This window comes from Anolis carolinensis, unplaced genomic scaffold (assembly GCF_035594765.1).
Source record: "Anolis carolinensis isolate JA03-04 unplaced genomic scaffold, rAnoCar3.1.pri scaffold_12, whole genome shotgun sequence".
In the NCBI taxonomy this organism is placed as follows: domain Eukaryota; kingdom Metazoa; phylum Chordata; class Lepidosauria; order Squamata; family Dactyloidae; genus Anolis; species Anolis carolinensis.
The window spans coordinates 9777518-9796770 of record NW_026943823.1 but is presented as its reverse complement, the minus strand read 5'-3'; the positions used below and the strand labels follow the sequence as shown (position 1 = coordinate 9796770).

The following is a 19253-nucleotide window of genomic DNA, read 5'->3' as shown; positions in this document are numbered from 1 at the left end:
CTACTGCCTGCCCTAAATCTTTCTTCAGCTTCTCCCAGTCTGACAAAATGCTAATATTTAGTACTGAGGTTGTAATATAGAAACAGCAGGTACCCACTGCTCACTGCTAAGACACAACATAGATCATCAGACAGAATTAGCATCATAACTGGATGAAATAGGTCGAGAGAAGGAAATTTACACAAGCCACCATTTTCACATTGAGACAAAGTCATTGTTTTAAATTATATTATCAGTTCAGCACTCCACTCAGGAGAAAACAGACTTTGGAAAATATACCCAGTAGAATGCCTTCTCAGTTTCTTGCCCATGAATGGGCTAAAGACAAAACACCAAACACTAATTTGATTTAAATACATTTGCATTATTACCAAACCCTCAAATATAGGTGTTTTGTGGGGATTGTTTGTATGTGTGTGTTTTGAGATGGTTGAGAAAATGCCTTAATTTTTTTTGGTACTGCTCCATTATCAGGATGGAGGGGATGCTAGAGAGAGAGAGAGAAGGATAGTCCACTTTACAGGGGTGGACGGTGGGTTGAAGGAGTAAAACCATTCCCCCCTGTTTTCCTGTTATTCACTCCACCCACGTCCCTGTCATGGAAACAACCCTTGTTTATGAAATGGGAAGTGAGGACGGGAAATAATCAGTGAAACCAGGAAAATGTTTTCCTTCTTCAACTCCCTCCCTATAAAATGGACTGTCTTTCTCTCTCTGGCCCCCTCTTCGTTCAGATAATGGAACAGTATTTTTTTTCTTCAGAAATGCTACTGAAGGAGCTTATTCAATTTAACCTAATTCACCATTTATTATTAGAAAAAAGGCTCCTTTCAAATAAGGCTTTGAAAACCAAATAGCAATAAGGCTCACATCTGTCTTCTTGAGTAAGAATTGCCCGCAGCCATGACATGGAGGATATAGTTGGCTCTCGACGTTTTTGGATTGGGTTATTCACAAATTTTGTTAATATGCTCTTTCTAGGAATCTCTGGGTCCTCTACTGCTGTTCCATGGTCAACATCTGATTTTGTTTTACTAATTTGCTTGGATAAAGTTGGTAAGAGAAATCAGGCAGCTTGAAGAGCAAGGCTGAGTCCCCGGACCCTTCCACATAGCTGAATAAAGTCCCACATTATCTGCTTTGAACTGGACTATATGACAGTGTGGAATCAGATAACCCAGTTCAAAGCGGATCTTGTGGGATTTTCTGCCTTGATATTCTGGGATATAGGGCTGTGTCAAAGGGCCCCCAGGGGTAGGCATTTTGTGCTCAGAGCGCCATATGTATCCCCATTTTTGTGACCTCTGAAGTCCTCTACTGGTACCCCATAATTGTTTCATGTTTAAAGGTAACCTCCCCCCCCTACAATAAAAAACCTTCCCCAAACCACGAAAACATGTGAAAGATCTTTTATTCTATCTCAACAAGCACCCTAGGATGCTGTATTTCTCTCAAAGTCCATCCAGATGATGCCTCTGGTAAAACCGAATTAATTTAGAACAAAGCAAGAATTAAGCATCTGGTAAGACCAGGATCTTAGGTAAGATCTGGGTCTTACCAGGTGTGGGCTCTGTGTGGATTGGGCCCAGGTACCAAGTCACACGATCCACAGGTGTGATCCATACAGCCATCTTAGTTTTTCAGGCTCCATCAACCGGAAAAACTGAGATACGCTCATTCCCTCCACGAAACCCCTAACATAATGCTTTAAAACATTTTAAAACTTACCAGGCCACCATTATGGTCCTCCTTGGATCCTCCTGGTGCGAAGAAATGAAGAGGCAAGAGACCCCAATACCTAGCACATCATTTCCTCCTGCCAGGAGGGTCCAAGGGAGACCATAATGGTGGCTAGATATGGTTTTTTTTTAAGTTTTAAGGATTGTTTTGGGGGGCCTCGGGATGACTGCATGCCATTCAGATTGGTATCGGGATGTCATATAGCCACCTCTCCCCAAAAAAGCCCCTTTTTTTAACACCCGCTTTGGTGCGCATTTCTCAGCTGTCAGGAAGAGCCCTCTGATACCTCTGTTTTCTGCCCCAGTCCCTCTGCAGTTGCCCACCCCACCTCTAAACTCTAACCCAAACTCCAAAAAACACAGAGGGATGTTTTTTAAAAGGCACAGCAAAGTCAGAATCAAGGAGTGTTGAAACAGAAGAGTCTCTGGATAGCTACAGAAAACCAATAAAAAGGGATCTATATTTCCTGGAACAGGGATTACCACCTCCTGGGTACTGTAAAAGAGAAAGCCTCAAAAATGAACATCAAGGCTAAATTGCAATCGGCAGCTCATGTCACATGTGAACCCTATATACCAAGGAAAATCTTTCATTCTTTGACATCCACTGATGTTTGCCTTTTGCTCTGAAACAAATGCACATACAGTAGAGTCTCACTTATCCAAGACTTGCTTATCCAAGGTTCTGGATTATCCAATGTTTTCAATATATAGTGATATTTTGGCGCTAAATTCGTAAATATAGTGATTACAACATAACATTACTGCGTATTGAACTACTTTTTCTGTCCAATTTGTTGTATAACATGATGTTTTGGTGCTTAATTTGTAAAATCATAACCGAATTTGATGTTTAATAGGCTTTTCCTTAATCCCTCCTTATTAGCCAAGATATCGGAGCCCTGGTGGCGAAGTGTGTTAAAGCACTGAGCTGCTGAACTTGCAGACCAAAAGGCCCCAGGTTCAAACCCTGGGAACAGCTGTTAGCTCCAGCTCCTGCCAACCTAGCAGTTCAAAAACATGCCAATGTGAGTAGATCAATAGGTACCGCTCCGGCGGGAAGCTAAGGGCGCTCCATGCAGTCATGCCGGCCACATGACCTTGGAGGTGTCTACAGACAACGCTGGCCCTTTGGCTTAGACATGGAGAGGAGCACCAACTCCCAGAGTCAGACATGACTGGACTTAACATCAGGGGAAATCTTTACCTTTTTATTATCCAAGATATTCACTTATCCAAGGTTCTGCTGGCCCGTTTAGCTTGGATAAGTGAGACTCTACTATTACGATCAGAGCATCATGAAATAGACTGAGGTTTTTAATTTTGGGTGAACTTTATCCATACTAGGGGAAATGGTGAGATATTTCATGTAGGATTGCATTTGCCACTATCTTTTAAGGCATAGCACTTTAGAATTATTGCAGTTTGACACCACTTTAGCTGCCATGGCTCAATGCTATGGAATGATTGATGTAGTCTTAAGAAGGTCTTCGGCCTTCTGTGTCAAAGAGCCCTGGTGTCTCACCAAATTACAAATCCCAGGATTCCATAGCAATGAGCCAAGGCAAAGTGGTGTCAAACTGCATGTGGATGTACCCATTGTCAGTGTTAATCAGAAAGTCTGGGGTGTGGCGCTACTGAGCCGCAACTCCACTACAGCATTCGCGTTACAGGCAGCACAGTTATAGCTCACTACTTATCTCTGTGTTTAGGAGAAAGCTTCTTCTGTGACATTGCTGAGTCTGAAATCTGTTCAGGCACAAAAGCAGAGCCACAAAAGAAAGAGAAAGAAAGGAAAAACTGCAAGCGTATCTACGAGCAGCGCATTTGTATTCTGTTTATTCACTGGTTGCTGCTACAGATTCTAATTTTGCACACACAAAAACGTAGTTCAAAGCAAGATCAGGGAGTGCAGCTGAGAGACATCTTTGATAGTCAATGTTTAGCGCAGCTTCAGCAGAGAGCCCATTGAAATTTGCAAGAGTGGATTCAAATTACAAAGTGAGCAAAGCTTTTGTGTTAGGAACCATTGTAGTCCAAGAACAGCTGTTAGCAGCAAAAGAGGGAAATCCCATTGAATCCAATAAGGTTTACTTATGAGTAGATATATAGAACTTTATGGCCCTCTTCGAGGGATATTCATTTGAACAAATTAATACCTCACTTTTTAGAAAAGCATTCAGTTGTGAAACAGCAATAATTCTTTTCAAGCACTAAATTAAACTAGTATGGCCACAATAACATGAGTGCTTCCCAGGCAAGAAGCAGCCAAGCATTGAAGCTGCAAAGCTATTCAATGCTAATCAAGGTGGCGAATTGTAACATTTACACTTGCCTCAAAGAGACAAGAGTTCTTTCTCCCACCCTGGACATCATTCCACAGATATAAAAACCCCACTTGCCTAGTTTCCAACAGTCCTCACAACCTCTGAGGATGTCTGCTATAGATGTGTATGAAACTTCAGGAGAGAATGCTTCTGGAACATGGCCATACAGATCGGAAAACAAACAGCAACCCAACATGAGTACTGTTTGGTACTTCTCAAAGCTGAACAATGGCTAGATTCTTTATAAAAATAAGCTCTTTGTTGAGTTGTTTCGGTGGGTATCCACACTAAATGGTTAGAGCACTTTGATACCACACTGTCTGCCATCTCAGGGAATCTATGGGCTTTTTGAGAACTTAACATTCATTGCTTTGAGTCAAATTAGAGAAACAGTTCTCTCCAAGCAGGCAAGTCCAAGCAGCTCACTTAATTACAAGGATGCCTTAGGATGGATCCATATGAGTAAAGTGGAATCAAAGTGCTATAATTCTGCAGTATGGATAGTTAAACCCCCAATTGAAAAACAGGTGGAAATGGCAGGGCAAGCCTGCTGCTTTAAAAATATGGGATCCACTGTTACATATGTGTAACCAAGCATACGCAGCCATCACAATGGCCGCGGTGGTGCAATGGGTTAAACACTTGTGCTGCTGAATTGCTGACTTTAAGATTGGCAGTTTGAATGTGCGTGACTGGGTGAGTTCCCATTGTTAGCCCTAGCTCCTGCCAACCTAGCAGTTTAAAATAATGCAAACATGAGTAGATCAATCGGTACCATTTCTGTGGGAAAAGGCAGAAAGATGCTCCAACACTTATGCTGGCCGCACAACCAGGAGGTGACAACACAGATTCCTTAGCTTGGAAATGGAGAAGAGCACCTCCTCCAAAGCCAAGGATGAGTAATGCCTCCAGCCCAAAATGAAAGGAGAAGCCTTTGCCTTTGTCTGTGTATGTGTGTCTCAATGTAACAAGGCACTGACTGTTTGCCAGTATTTTTTATATACGGTAATCCACTCTGAGTCCCTTTCGGGAGAAGGGCAGAATATAAATAAAGTATTATTATTATTATTATTATTATTATTATTATTATTATTATTATTATTATTTTAATGAGAGAGCCAGTGATGTATGTATATGAACTGGTTTAGAAGAACAAACAGTGCAGACACTATACATTGAGGGAAAGGCAGGCTTTTGTTGCATATTCCTGACTCTTTTCTGTGCACTCTCATTTTCAAATACATTTTTCCTTTTCGTTGTAATAATCATGCAGCCTCTACCAGGTGATGGTGCATGCCAGCAAAGAACTGATAGCAAAAACTCTCTGCTATAATGGGAATTCTTGATGGTAAACAAAAGACTCCTCCGCGGAGTAGTTTCCAGATTCCTATCTCTAGTCATGACATGAATGAAGGCAGAAAACAAACTGGTGGCAAATAACTGAGCCCGGGAGAGAAGGATGCTGAGAAGCCTGGAGAAGGCGATGGGAATGTGAAGAAGTCAGACACTTGCACATGTTTTCCTTTAATAGATGTATTTTAGCCAGAGTGCGCGGCTTGTGCAGGATCAACCAGTGGGATTTTGAACATAGAACTCAGCTACCTCCTGTTGGAAGCAAACAAAGCCAAACCAAAGGAAATATTTAAAAGATGTGTTCCACTTGCCAGAGGAAGCAATATGATGCCACTGTCATTCCTGCAGCTGTAGCTTGTGAATCCTTGTCAGCATTTTGCTGGCTTTTTCCATGACACATATTCTCAGGGGCAAGTTACTCAGAGTCAAGTCTGGTTAGTAAGAAATGTGCCATGGACCTTGTTGCCCATTGAAGTGAACTGGCTCATATTGTTGGGTTGAAAAGGCTTGAAGGCTCTATACTTCAGCATGGAAGAGTTTTGGCATGTAACAATGGATCTTCTGAAAGGGCTGGGCTTTCAGGTCTCTTTCATAATGAAGCTGTTCTGACTGCCTTTAGTAAACATATTCTGGGCACACGCGACCAGTTTCTGTGTCCATTATTCGAGAATGCAAGTGATGACTACAGCAGGAACTCCATTTTAACTCAGCACCATTAAACACAAGAGCAAAGGGACTGCTTTGTGTGGGTTGTTGCAGATCATTCTCCCTGCAGCTACTCAGCTTTCTATGGTTCTCCAAGTAAACAAAAGCTAAAGGGAGGCATCCTATCAGAGCACCAACATTCTTGCAAGAGGCAAAAGTTGGGCTTTGACAGGACAATAGAAGCTGCTATCCTCTCTCCATGCTCCCAGGAATAAGACTCACTGAATGCTTTGGGGATTCCTTTCAAGGAAGACCCACATTGTCACAGGATTCCCAGATGATCCATGGGCATGATATAGCAAATTGTGCACATTTTGTATCTTCCACAAATGAAAACAGAGAGGCATGTGGCAAAGCAACATCAGAGTGGGGTCAAAATAGCAAAGATCATATATGCAACTAGGAGATACTGCAGTAGTTTGCTTTTGCCTTTGCCCACTGGGAAGGGCACAATCCCTTCTCTCCTCTTGCTGAGTTAAATGGATACAAACTACTTTTTCATGTTTCACTGTGACATTACATTATCAACAGCCATTTGTCTGAAGAAGTGGTTCCCAACCTTTTTTGACCAGGATTATTTGACCAGGGACCACTATCCAACATTAGAACCAAAGGGGTTACAAATCGGTTTTTGGACAACTTTAATTTGGTTTGATTATTTGGGGTGCTGATTCAGAAAACTGCATTGGATAGACCACATCAGCTTTAGTTTCCTATACAGAACATATGCCATCCAATAATTACCATCTGCTCACCCTCAGAAAGCCATATTTAATAATCTAGAGCTGATGTGGTCTATCCAATGCAATTTTCTGAATCAGCACCCCAAATAACCCCAGGAACAGGCCTAAAAATGAAGACACCAAGAAATTTTTGTTTGTTTGTGCTGTGTTATGTGTAGTAGTAACAGTGAGGCCACAGACCATATCTTTTTTCTTACGAACCACAGGCTGGGAAGGACTGGTGTAAAGGAACATATGAATCAGTATATATCAGCAACAGGATGCTAGTTTTTTAATCTCCAGATATAAACCATCAGATAAATCTATCCCAACATTCCCATCAAAAATACCTAAACTGCCTACTCTCTTGAACAGTATTCACAAGAACAATTTTCAGAAGTATTTTTAAGAATAGCAAAAGACCAGCAGAACCCTCTTCCAGTTCTTCTTCCTCCCCATTGCTTCTTTGTCATTGCCCTTCTCTAGTGTTTTGTGTCTTCTGACTCTTGTTTTTCCACTCATCCTCTTGCTTCTCTTGGTATTTTTCATTTTGATCCCACTCTTTTGCTTTTTCACTCTTCTACGTGCCCTACCCACTTCTCTATGTGCCTGTAATTTCACAATTCTCTCCTACTCCTTCTCTGTCTCTTTCTCTTGTTGCATGTTACATTCATGTGCCTGCTCTCTCTTCATTCATATTTTCAGCACAAGTGGTGGACCCTGCTGGGATGTTATGGTTGCTACAATTATAGGTCCCAATTCCATGTGCTGGGGCCAGTCCTACCTTGCTTGCTCGGTGCATCATCTGACTCACCAGAAAGCATCAGCATCCCTTCCTAAAGGATAGCTTTTTCTACGCATCCCTTCCCCACGTTGCCACTGAACTGTAATGCTCACAGCCCTGGTTTTGAGGAAACACTAAACTCCCCCACCTACCCACCCACCCAACCAACCTGGAGTGAAAAATAGCTCTGAGCTTTGCACAGCAGAGATATATTTGAGTCTGGCTGGCAACCCAAGCAAGCGACTACTACTCGGCGGTGAAAGCCCACACGTTTGGCTCCACCTCCTCCGAGACCAAGAGAAAACCTGACTGCAGAAATAACGAGGCCTAAAAATAGCTCAGGTATTGCATGAAGACGCTGAATCTTGCTCTGTCTATGCCTGTCACCATCCTGCCAAAACATTCTCCCACCAGCAATGTGCGCTACAGTAAGGTACAGTCCTGGTTATGATTCAGAGACAGATTGGGGGAGGAAAGCCGTGGGAGGTGGGTTGAAGCATTGACAGGAGGGTGAGCTAAATTGAGCTAAAGACTGGCCGTGAAAGGTTTTCATTGCTCTGTCTGGGCGAGACACTCTCCTCTTTTCTATACAATCCCATCAACTGATGTTTATTACAAGTCTGCTATATTAGTTTGCCTGAAATTTTGCTGAATCTTAACAGAGCTCTCCAAGGTGCTGAATCCTATCTGCAAAATAGAGAGAACACTAGGAATTCCTACCACCTTTATGGATAGCCTGTTTCTAATATCATACTCTCCAACTGTTCCAGTTAATCCACTGTCATAGGATTATAGAGCTAGAAGAGGTCTCAAGGGCCATGAAATCAAACCCCTGCTAAGTGCAAGATCTTTGGCTAAAGTTTCCCTAGTCTTTGACAGAGTTGATTCCATAGTAAAACCACTTTTACAACCAAGACATTGATTCTAATGTTTTAATTGAAATCTACTCTTCCTCATGCTGTTAGATCTCCTCCTGTTGTTTGGGGCAGCGATTCCCAGGTATCAAGCTGTTTTCCTAATGTCCAAGTTTCTCTTTCTTCTTCATCTCCTTTCCTCCCTTTGTGCTCTGCAGACTTCAATTGCTGCAAACTAAGTCAAAACACAAAAGTTGTTTACATTGCACTTAGCACTCAGTAGAGCAGTGGTTCTCAACCTGTGGGTCCCCAGGTGTTTTGGCCTACAACAGCCAGTTTACCGGCTGTTAGGATTTCTGGGAGCTGAAGGCCAAAACATCTGGGGACTCACAGGTTGAGAACCACTGCAATAGAGAGAGAAGGAAGAGAAGGGATGGCATCTTGAATGAATGAATGAATGAATAAGCGTATTCCAGTCACAGACCAGAATATTATGCAATTTTGCACTTCCCAGTAGATTCAAGCAAAAGCAACCAGATAACCCCAGGAACAGGCCTAAAAACAAAGACAAAAAGGTGCTCCCACTTCCAGGCACCACATGTAATGACTCAACTCAGGGAAAGAGAGGAGGAGGAGAAGCAACAGTCAGGAGGCTTGTTGTCACACCTTTCATGAGTAGCCAGCCTCTCCCCTCCTGACATCCCTGTTGCCCCGACACTATAAGAGGGTTTTGCAAGACCAGTTGCTCTCATTGCAACAGTGTAGCAATGGTGAGGCTGTGGACCATATTTTAGTTCTTCGGGACCACTGGTTGTCCATGGACCACAAGTTGGGAGCCACTGTTCTATATGCAAAAGCAGGTATTTCAAAATCCAAATAATAAAAAATTCCAAAATCCAAAACACTTCTGAACTCAAGTATTTCAGACAAGTGAGACTCATCTGTAATGAGCAGTATTTATAACTAGCACAGTTCTATACAAAAATGCTGACAGTGTAGCTAAGATTGCACTATCCCTCTCCAATATTTATATGCAGAACATACCAGTTTAACTGGGCACTGGATTAATCTAGTGAAGCCTGAAAATGTATTTCAGTGGCATATTTTCCGTGAAGAGATTCTTCCCTTCCTTTCAAGGGGAAAGAAAGCCCACTCACAATTCCTGAAATTCCAATGAATCAAGCAAGACTGTTAAGCCAGTTTAAGTCTCTCGTGTGGATATGCCCTTAGAGAACCAGAGTGGCAAAGTGTACTTGGCATGCTGAAGAACGAGACAGCCGAATCCACGCATGGCTGGAGGAAGAGGAAACGTGCTTGGGTATTCCACTGTGCACTGAAATTGCCTTTCTTTTTTTTAATGCATCACTTTCTGCAAATCTGGGAGACTCCCTTTTCGTGACACATTGCTTGCTACAAAGCAGGTAGTGACTTAATGAGAAGGCAAAACAGAACGAATGAGAAGGGGTTTGCCAGAAAGCCGTGTGAGGCGAATGTTAACAAGCTTATGCACGTCATCGGCCTCTTTCCTCCCTGCCCCTCCCATCCTTCTTTCTCTATCTTTCTTTCTAATGAACTATCTTGAAACCGGAGGATTGCATTCTAAGGAAAACCCTTCTGCTGAGAACATGTAATTATTCTGAAGGGGATCAATGCAGCATCGTTAATCAACTGGCCACCCAAATTTGAGTGTGTTTTTGGTCAGAGCTGTAGCCCAATGCAAGAGGTGGGGAAACTGGGCTTGCCTTTTATGAAACAGAGAATTTGCATGTGAACATTCATTATCATCCGATCCTCTGGAGCTTTGGCAGGCAAAACACAGCCACCAATCAGCAAGCCTTGGAAGGAAGCACTCCATGGGAAGCTATTACCCAAAAGGTGTATTTAAGAATGGGCTGATCTTATATATTTACCAGCCCAACTGCTTAACCACCCCATGGGCTCCTGAGATCTGCAACCGATGCTGCTGCTGTTGCGGTTTTATTAGGAACGCTGTGTCGGGTCACACACCAAACGGTTCATTTATATACACATGGCATCTCTCGGTTGCAAGAGCAAATGCATGTGAAGGTGGATAAATAGGCTGCCCAAAGAAATGTCACAGTGGAGGGTTGAATGCGCCAACAAAGATGCCTATGTTTTATTTAATAGGAAGCCCAGCTAAAAATATAGTGCTGGTGGTAGCAGTTAAAAATAGATGCTGTTCAAACCCAGTGGGAGCTGAGGAAGGGGATGCTGGAGGTGAATCTTGACTGATAATGGGGATTTCCTTCACCCCATAATACATTCTTGCTTCAGATGCAGGAATGTCCCCAAAACCACATGCAGGAATGTCTCCAAAACCACAGTAAGGGAAGGAAAGGACTGAATCTTTCTTTATGCCTGGTCTGATCCTTATTCATTACACATACACATTCACACCCAAAGCTGATACTATTTGCATATTAAGGTAAAGGCCCTCTCCTATTCTTGACTCTCAACACTGCATATCCTTCAGGTCTAGGGCTTCTATCCAGCTTCCAGAACTAGAAGCCAGGGGTGAAATGTTCTCCACAAAGTAAAGGATTGCACTGGCTTTGTCTTGGCAAGAACTCTTCCATGTCACATCTATAGCTTTGTGAGATTGGACCTTTCTTCTGACCCTACATCTAATCCCAGTCATGCTGGAGGACCTAGACCAATGGTTCTCAACCTGTGGGTCCCCAGGTGTTTTGGCCTTCAACTCCCAGAAATTCTAACAGCTGGTAAACTGGCTGGGATTTCTGGGAGTTGTAGGCCAAAACACCTGGGGACCCACAGGTTGAGAACCACTGGTCTAAAGCATGCTGTTAACACTGAAGTCCAACAGCATACATGCATCCACCTCCACTGAGGTCTAAAGAAGTGGTTCTCAACCTGTAGGTCCCCAGATGTTTGACCTTCAATTCCCAGGAATCCCAACAGCTGGTAAACTGGCTGAGATTTCTGGGAGTTGTAGGCCAAAACACCTGGGGACCCACAGGTTGAGAACTACTGACCTAGAGATTCCTGGACAGAACATATTTCACAAATCCACGAATATAATCAAATGCACAAATGTGAAACCTCAATTTGTGGAGAGCCTACTGTAGATAGAAGCCCAGGTTGAACACTCCACTCGACAACATTCACCATTATTTCCAGAACTCATTTCTGTACCTCTCTGGTTGCAGAACTATGTGGGAATAAATTCTGATACACAGAATAAAAGTTACTACTAGGTAGACAAATATTTGATTGCACCACTACTTCCACCATAGTTGCACTTGGAAACTGCTACCTGATTCCTTCTGAACTTACGCCATCTTTGCTTGGAAGTGTAAGAAAAGGGATACTTTCCTACTTCAGCATTTGCCATTCAGAAAAAGAACTAATAATTGGGCAATCTCCCATTAAAATACATGGCAGGAATATTCTTTGTGAAATCCAAGAGTGTGTTAGAAATCGCCTCAAGACAACCCATAGCAAGAGTCCTTCTTACAGTTAATGTGGCCACAACAGTACTATTAATGACTGGTGTATAGGCAGTTCTTAGTGTCTGTTAATTGGGTAGATTTCCTCTGAACATGGAAGCTTCATTCTTAGCTATTATTGACTTGCCGTCCATCCATTTTTGTAGAGACCTCTCAATTATTAGTCATCACAGAGACAAGAACGAGAGAGTTCTTTTCAGTAAAGGGAGATGAAAATGAGCAGTTGGTTTTGACATGGAGAAAAGTACTATTATGATACCAAAAGAGGTGCCTACTCCAATTGTGAGATTCAATTGCTAGATGTTGCAACACTGGGCATTTTATTTGGACTGATTGGAAGATTTGAGAACTGGCATGGTCTGTTTGCAATGTGATGCTGAAGGGGATTTCTATAGATACTTTGGATTTCTAGGTGCTGCGGTATAGCACAGCAGCTTAACCACTGACTATAAAAAAAGATCTGACTGGAAGGTTAGCAGTTCAAGCCATGGGCGGGATGAGCTCCCACTGTCAGCCTAGCTTCTGCCTACCTTGCAATTTGAAAACAACAATGTGAGTAGATAAATGGGTTCTGCTTTTAGCGGGAAGGAAAAAGGCCCTCCTGAAAAACATGCCGGTGGTCTGATCAGGAAGGCGTCTATGAATGAAAAAGCTCCTCGGCATGGAAGAATGGAGCAACAGCACCTCCCCATGGCTGAGGGGGGAAAGGAAGGGCCTTAGGCTGTTAGGAATTGTGGAGTTGAAATCCAAAACACTTGGAGGGATGAAGTTTGCCCATGCCTGCTATAACCCAAAGCCTTACTGGTTGGAACTTGGCACAGCTAGGGTCTACTGGGATAGATGTTGAGCGTTTGGGGCCACCTCTATGCCACCTTTAGGCAGTTGAGTAGGACTTTGTGGTATCCTAACTACTAAAGGGAAAGGAAGGTTTTCGAACCATCATAGTTCTCTTCCTAACAGTTGTTGCATTAGGACTAAGGATGGTTGGGATATTTATTGTTCTGATTTTCTGATTATCCTTTTAGGCAGATTACAATCCATTTTTTCAAAAGCTTCTTGGGATATGGGATAGAGGGGAATACCATTTTGGAATTTCCTCCTTCACAAATGAGTCACATAAGGAGGGATGAAATGCCTCCCCCTCCCAATGTGGAACCAGGTTGTAAAGCGACGTATATATGTTCTCTAAATCTTTACATGATGACATCACTACATAAAGTCACGTGGGCCAGTGCAACCAATCGGTTTGGGCTGCACAATGGCACCACTGAAGCCAATCTCTGTAAGAAAGTGCCCCAAATGATAAGCAGCTTCAGCCTTGTGCTCATTTCAATGCATTTCAGTTACAACATCACACTGAATGCAACCTCCCTCCCCGTAATCCTTGATCTTGGGGAAAGCAATGAAATGGTCTTAAAGGGAAGCCTGAATCCCTGCTTGCCTTTCCAAGTGTCCACGGCTGTTACGTTCATATCTCATTGTACAAAATTTAGTTTTCAGAGAACCCATAATACTGCAGAAGATTTCCCTTGCATTTGTTATGCCACGTTGAGACACAGAGATCATTCTCCAAGGTAAAAACACAAGGTCCATAACTAAAGATTATTTCTCTCTCTTAAAAAAATTGTGAACTTAGATTCAAACTAGATGTCATCGTGGCAACTCTATCTTTTCCCACTGGGCCACTGTTACATTTCAAAGAAGCAGATGGATGGGTGTGTTCAATGACCTAGTTGTGTGTGTGTGTGTGTGTGTGTGTGTGTGTGTGTGTGATAGAAGTCTCACTGGAAGCAAATGCAATGCAACCATTTTGTGGTGGAAAGGAAAAGGGTCCAAGCATCTTCTTTTCCATTCCTCTTTATCTTCACCCACTCACTTTCTCAAAACTCAGCACAATTCATAGCCAACAAAAAACACCCCTGTGCTTTGCACCTATTCATTTGCCTGATACCAGATGTTACAGCTCTATAAGATCTGTATATTTGCTCTTCTGAAACCTGTTTGAGGTACTAAAAGGGCAATCATTCCAAGGGCACGGAGGTTTAGCCTGAATCCAGCCATTATTTCATATCCCAAAAGTAGAGCAATGAAATAAAATTTATATATATGTATAAACATTCCGGTGGTATAGTGAATAACAATGAAAATATTCCATTTGCATTAAGTCCATCGATCACATTATTGTGAAAGCATTAAAATGTCACCTCCTCTCCAAATGGAACAGCATTGATCTCCAGGAAAGAGACCAGGAGGCCATGACCTTCCAGGTGCTCCAGCACTATATTTCCCATCACCCTGGTAATCGGCTTCTGAGCAGATGAGAATTGGACTCTAAAAATAGCCAGAGATCCACCATTTCCCCAGTTCTAGACCTTAGATGCTGCCTTCCTTTGACACCAGGATCTTATTTCTAATAGTGTCCCTATATTTAGTCATTGTAAGACCTAGCAGCCAAGCTTGTTTGAGTGAGTGAGTCCCTTGATTTCTTTGAATTGATGGCTTCATAAAGAAATTAGACATTACACACCCATGTGATTGCCTTCGCTGAACATGTTTGTAGCTCATCATCTTCTTAACAAGAACATTTATACTGGAACATGACCATTGATCCCGAAAAACTCACAACAACCCAGTGATTCCGGACATGAAAGCCTTCGACAACACATTTATACAAAGTATGGATGGTGGAGGAGGAGTACGGGGGAAGAGGAGGACTCACTAGAGGGTGTATTTCAACAATTTCAGAAAGGGTTTCATTATATCAATTAGGACATGCAATGTAACCAGTTTGGGGATTGTGACCCAAACCACAACTCTCTCTATAGATCAGATTTTGTGCCGGTCAGAACCCAGTATCATTGGACAAAAAGAGGTTCACTTCCTGGTAAGCTACTCTCACTATTTCAATTTCGTGCAGCGAAGAATCCATAGGTTTTATAGTAATGTATAGTATTACAATTTTTAAAACAGAAAAATAAATAAATTACAGCCTTTCTCCACAATGCTATTTTTTGCACATGACTGAATGCATGTGCAGACCATTCTAATGGCTGCATATATGTTTCATAAGCAAACACAGAGTTCCGTTATTTATAAAACGTGAGCAAATATAGGTTCCTTTTCTATATAGTGGATTATTCAACCTTTCTTTCCATGCAATGTCTCCATAGATATTTTCTATAGTTTTCTACCAGTAACTTATTTCAGGGTGGGGACATATTATTAGCTGTGTGGTCATCAGAAGTCACTTCTGTGCCCTCTACCCATATTTGCACCAGCGTGGACCTCAAAGTGTGTACTCAAAAAGAGAAAGGCGGGCATCCTCACTGATCTTTGGCCCTCCATAATGTGTGGAGGACGGGAGGAAGAGAGGGAGGTGCAGGAAGAGCCCATAATAATCATTCCTGACAAGTTGTCTTGAAGTTTCTCCAGCAAGGTTGTTCTCTGCCAGTCTCTTCCCCTCGCCTTCCATACACACTCCATATATGGCAGGGCCTGCACTGTCCGAGGTGCTGAAAGGGGGGCCAGAGTGCATGGCAGATCAAACACAGGAGCCACAAGTCAAGCTGGGGAAAGCCCAATGGAGCAATCTGGATGTGGCCCAAGAATCAAGGGAGCGGGCAGACTTCATTGTCGTGACCACCCCCACCTCCCTTTTCCCTCCATCCTGTCAAACTACACACAGAGAGACACACAAAGAGTGTTGAGACTGGGTCTAGCATGTGGCACCTGTTCCAAGCATGTCAGAGACCAAATGGGACAATTAAAATGCACACAGAGACACACGCAGAGAGACATGCCGAGCCAGGCATAGCATCATCCCACTGTGCCATGACTCAGTGGGGTCTTCTTAAAGGCGCCTGCAGACACTTCTCTGGTCCTGCCAGAATTTTCACTGAGATGCATTGAGAGATTTCCAAAGGGACTTCCCAGTCCCAGAGTGACAAAAGGGCCAGCTTCTCCATTCAACCATGCCCTTTGCTCATGAGCAACTCGCTTGGAAAAGAGAGGACAGACAGATCCCGTACTACACCCCCCTTTTTGAAAAACCCACTGCACATCCAGAAGGTGCGGGATCCAGGTCACAAGAATGCATCATGCACAGCTTATTGAGAAACCAAGGAGAGAGAGAAAGAGACAGAAAAGGGAAGAAAGCTCCACTGTTAACACAGAGAGACTCTTACCTTTCATCCAATCCACTACTTGTTTGGGCGTCCACTTGCTAATAGGTTCCATAACAAGGGCCATCATCAGACGACTCTGTCATTTACACCAGGAGGAGGAGGAAGAGGAGGAAGGAGCAATGATGGGAGGATGGAGAAAAAGAGGAGTGGGGAGCAAGGAGGAGAAAAGATGGGTGGGTGGGTGCAAGGGAAATGCACAAAGCTCTCAGAGCATGGCTGGAGGAGGCGAAGCGGGAGGCTTTGGCGATGCTGTCCAAAAGATGTGCGGATGCTTTGTCCCTCCAGGTTCTCCTGCACTGATTCAGTAATGTATAAAATTACGCGGCTTGATCAGCTCTAGCACCTCCCCTGCTGCACACAGCCAGCAACTCTCCAGAGCTCACTGAATCAGGAAATGGTGCAGTATGTCTCTACTTACTTACCAAAAAAGAGAGGGAGAGGGAGAAGAGGGAGAGAGAGAGACAGTCTCTCTCTCACTCTCGCTCTCTCCCCACCCAATGATCTACTTAGTTCGGCTGGCACAAATGTGACATTACAATGCACACTTCAGCTCTCCAGCCCCTTTCTCCCTTCCACGCCTTTCCTTCCTGCTATTGCAGGGTTGGCAGCTAGAGCGCTGGAAAAGGGATGGAAGGGACAAAGACGAAATCATCTTCCTCTAAAAAAGAAATTCCCTCTGATAAGATTACGAGCTGGAACTGGAGAGCAGATTGTTTCTCGCAGTGCTGTGGCAAAACATGCTGACTGTCCCCGGCTAATTTGGATGAAAGCGTGCTAGGGCTTGGCAGCTGGAAGGGGGAAAAATGCTGAGCATCTCCATATGCACAAGAATGCGGGACATCTCCGGAATGTATAATCATCCAGTTCAGAATGTCAGAGGTAGGAAGGCCCCTGTGGTGCCCAGGCAGCATGTGTGCCTCCCAAATGAGGGCCTTCCTCGTGTGCCCCTTTCCACTTGCATGCCCTGGTTGTGAAAAAGGAAAGGCATTGCCTTGCAAATGGGAGTGGGAAGGAATTGCCCATGCCAATGGAACTGTGAATCCACACTAGGTTTTACTCTGAACTTTAAAGGGACTGAACTATTGATAGCTGGATGAAGTGCTGCACTGGAGTCATGGCTCATAGGATCAGAGCACTGAGACTTTTCTATAATTGTCAGAAATTGTAACATTTTTGCCACTCTCCTCTTGATTTTCTGTTTCCATTGCTTTTTAAAAATTGTGTCAGAAGCAATTTGAGAACATACTGCAAGTCGCTTCTGGTGTGAGAGAATTGGCCATCTACAGAGAATTGGCCATCTACACAGGGGATGCCTGGATGTGTTACCATCCTGCTGGGAGGCTTCTCTCATGTCCCCACACGCTAGAGCTGACAGACGAGAGCTCACCCCATCTTGCAGGTTCAAACCGGCAACTTTCAGGTTAACAACCCAATCTTCAGGTCAGCAGTCCAGCCAGTGCAAGGGTTTAATCCATAGCGCTACCACGGTTTCATTCCATTTCCGTTCCATTTCCTTTTCTGCAATCCTTGTATTATAAAAGCAATATGTAGTTGCATGTTGTTCATATTCCAAAGCAAAGTATTTGAGAGGATTTGGCTTTGATTGGGCAGTTAAGATGCATTGGCTTTGCAAAAGACCCACCTCTTTTGGAGATGAAACTAGCTAGAAATGGTTTCTTGATACAGCAGAACACATCTGTCTGCATTTTCAGATTATTCTTAGTGGAGCAGCTGTAGAAACTGGCATGATGAGTAACCACGAGCTTCAGAATTGACCATTACATTAATACTGTAGTGAAAGCAAAGGCAACACTAGACTAATGCCTGGGGAATGGGCTTTTTGTTCATTTAGATGAGCCTTGCAGGGCTATCTAGCATTTCACACAGCAGATGCTCTCTCTGTTGTGGTGTTAAGGCAGCACGTCTTATGACGATCTGGCTTTCGCATGCCAAAATGTGTGATCGCAATATATTCTTTTTCACAGAAAAGAGAGAGCCAATTGATCTGAGCATCTTTCTTGCCTTTACAAACTATCTGCCCACATGTATTTTTAAAAATTGCTTTCCCAAGCTCTTTCTCTGGGAACATCTAGCCAATGATTTCCATCCTACCAAAATTTGTTTTCATGTGCTTCAAATGGAGAGGGATGTTTTGCCTCAGCAGGAAATGTATGGAGTGGAATCCTGTTGGCGACATATGTGTCTATAACTGAAGAATTCTCTATCCTAGGTAATAGGACATAATGTCTTGAGCATAGCAATTGCCACCTGTCAAAGGGAGAATATGGATAAATTGCTTTAGTAAATTACCTCTTGCTCCCCAAAAGATGCACACAAAAGCAAGCTTGAGTTTTATGGCCACTTATCACCAAGAGGATTCGAGTTCTGCTACGCCAAAGTTTAAACATTCCAAATGACATTGAAATACATTTCCATAAAGCCAAGCTCATTTTTGCATTTGCTGTGTTTGTATTCCCGTGTCACTTTGCCTATTTCTAAATGCTCAAATGAAGTTTTCAATGACTGAAATCGAAATTGAGGATGAAGTTCTTCTTGGGTCTCTTTCAATTCTAGGACTTAAAAGAGATGAAAGGAGAACACTGCCTTCCATATCCTCATCCTTTTCTCATCCCTCCCTTTGACTGGCATACCTAGTATCCCCCACCATTCCACTGATGGTCCTGTGTCATTTGCAAAGCTTTGCAAGTCTCCTCCCATGGGATGCTGAAGAGGGCGGGTAGAGATGAGTGAACTGTGGCCAAATATAGGGAAGTAGAATGGCACTCTTGCATTCTAATATGGTATTATACAAATCACTTTCTCTTTTCTCTGCAGATCTTTAGCAGAGTCCTTGCTGCTTGGTTGTCTCCCTTCCTCCCACTCCTTTGGCCATTTAACAGTCATAGCGGTGCCTCACCTAACTTGGAAGGAAAGTCCATACAAGGGATAGTGAATAGTTCCTTGAGCCAAAACAAGGCATGCCCATGTGCAACCCCATTTTACCCACACATTTGTCACCAACAGGATTCCAGGTAGTGCCATGAGCAGGAGTCACTTTTGGCACCCAGTGAGCATCTTTGCTTCTTGTTTCAGCCAG

The 19253-nt window shown here is 43.2% G+C and overlaps 1 protein-coding gene across 4 annotated transcripts in view; it reads right to left on the bottom strand.

Moving 5' to 3' along the window:
- The window catches only part of LOC100566500 (connector enhancer of kinase suppressor of ras 2), a 296823-nt gene extending 279832 nt beyond the window's left edge, over positions 1-16991 (bottom strand). The window contains exon 1 of one of the 4 annotated variants that reach the window (XM_062963810.1): positions 16157-16991. In XM_062963810.1, coding sequence (XP_062819880.1) covers positions 16157-16223 — 67 coding nt within the window. In that variant the 5' untranslated portion in view covers positions 16224-16991. The remainder of the gene's footprint in view (positions 1-16156) is intronic. The other 3 variants (XM_016995043.2, XM_016995041.2, XM_008114641.3) reach the window with 3 other exon arrangements.
- Between the last annotated feature and the right edge of the window lie 2262 nt (positions 16992-19253).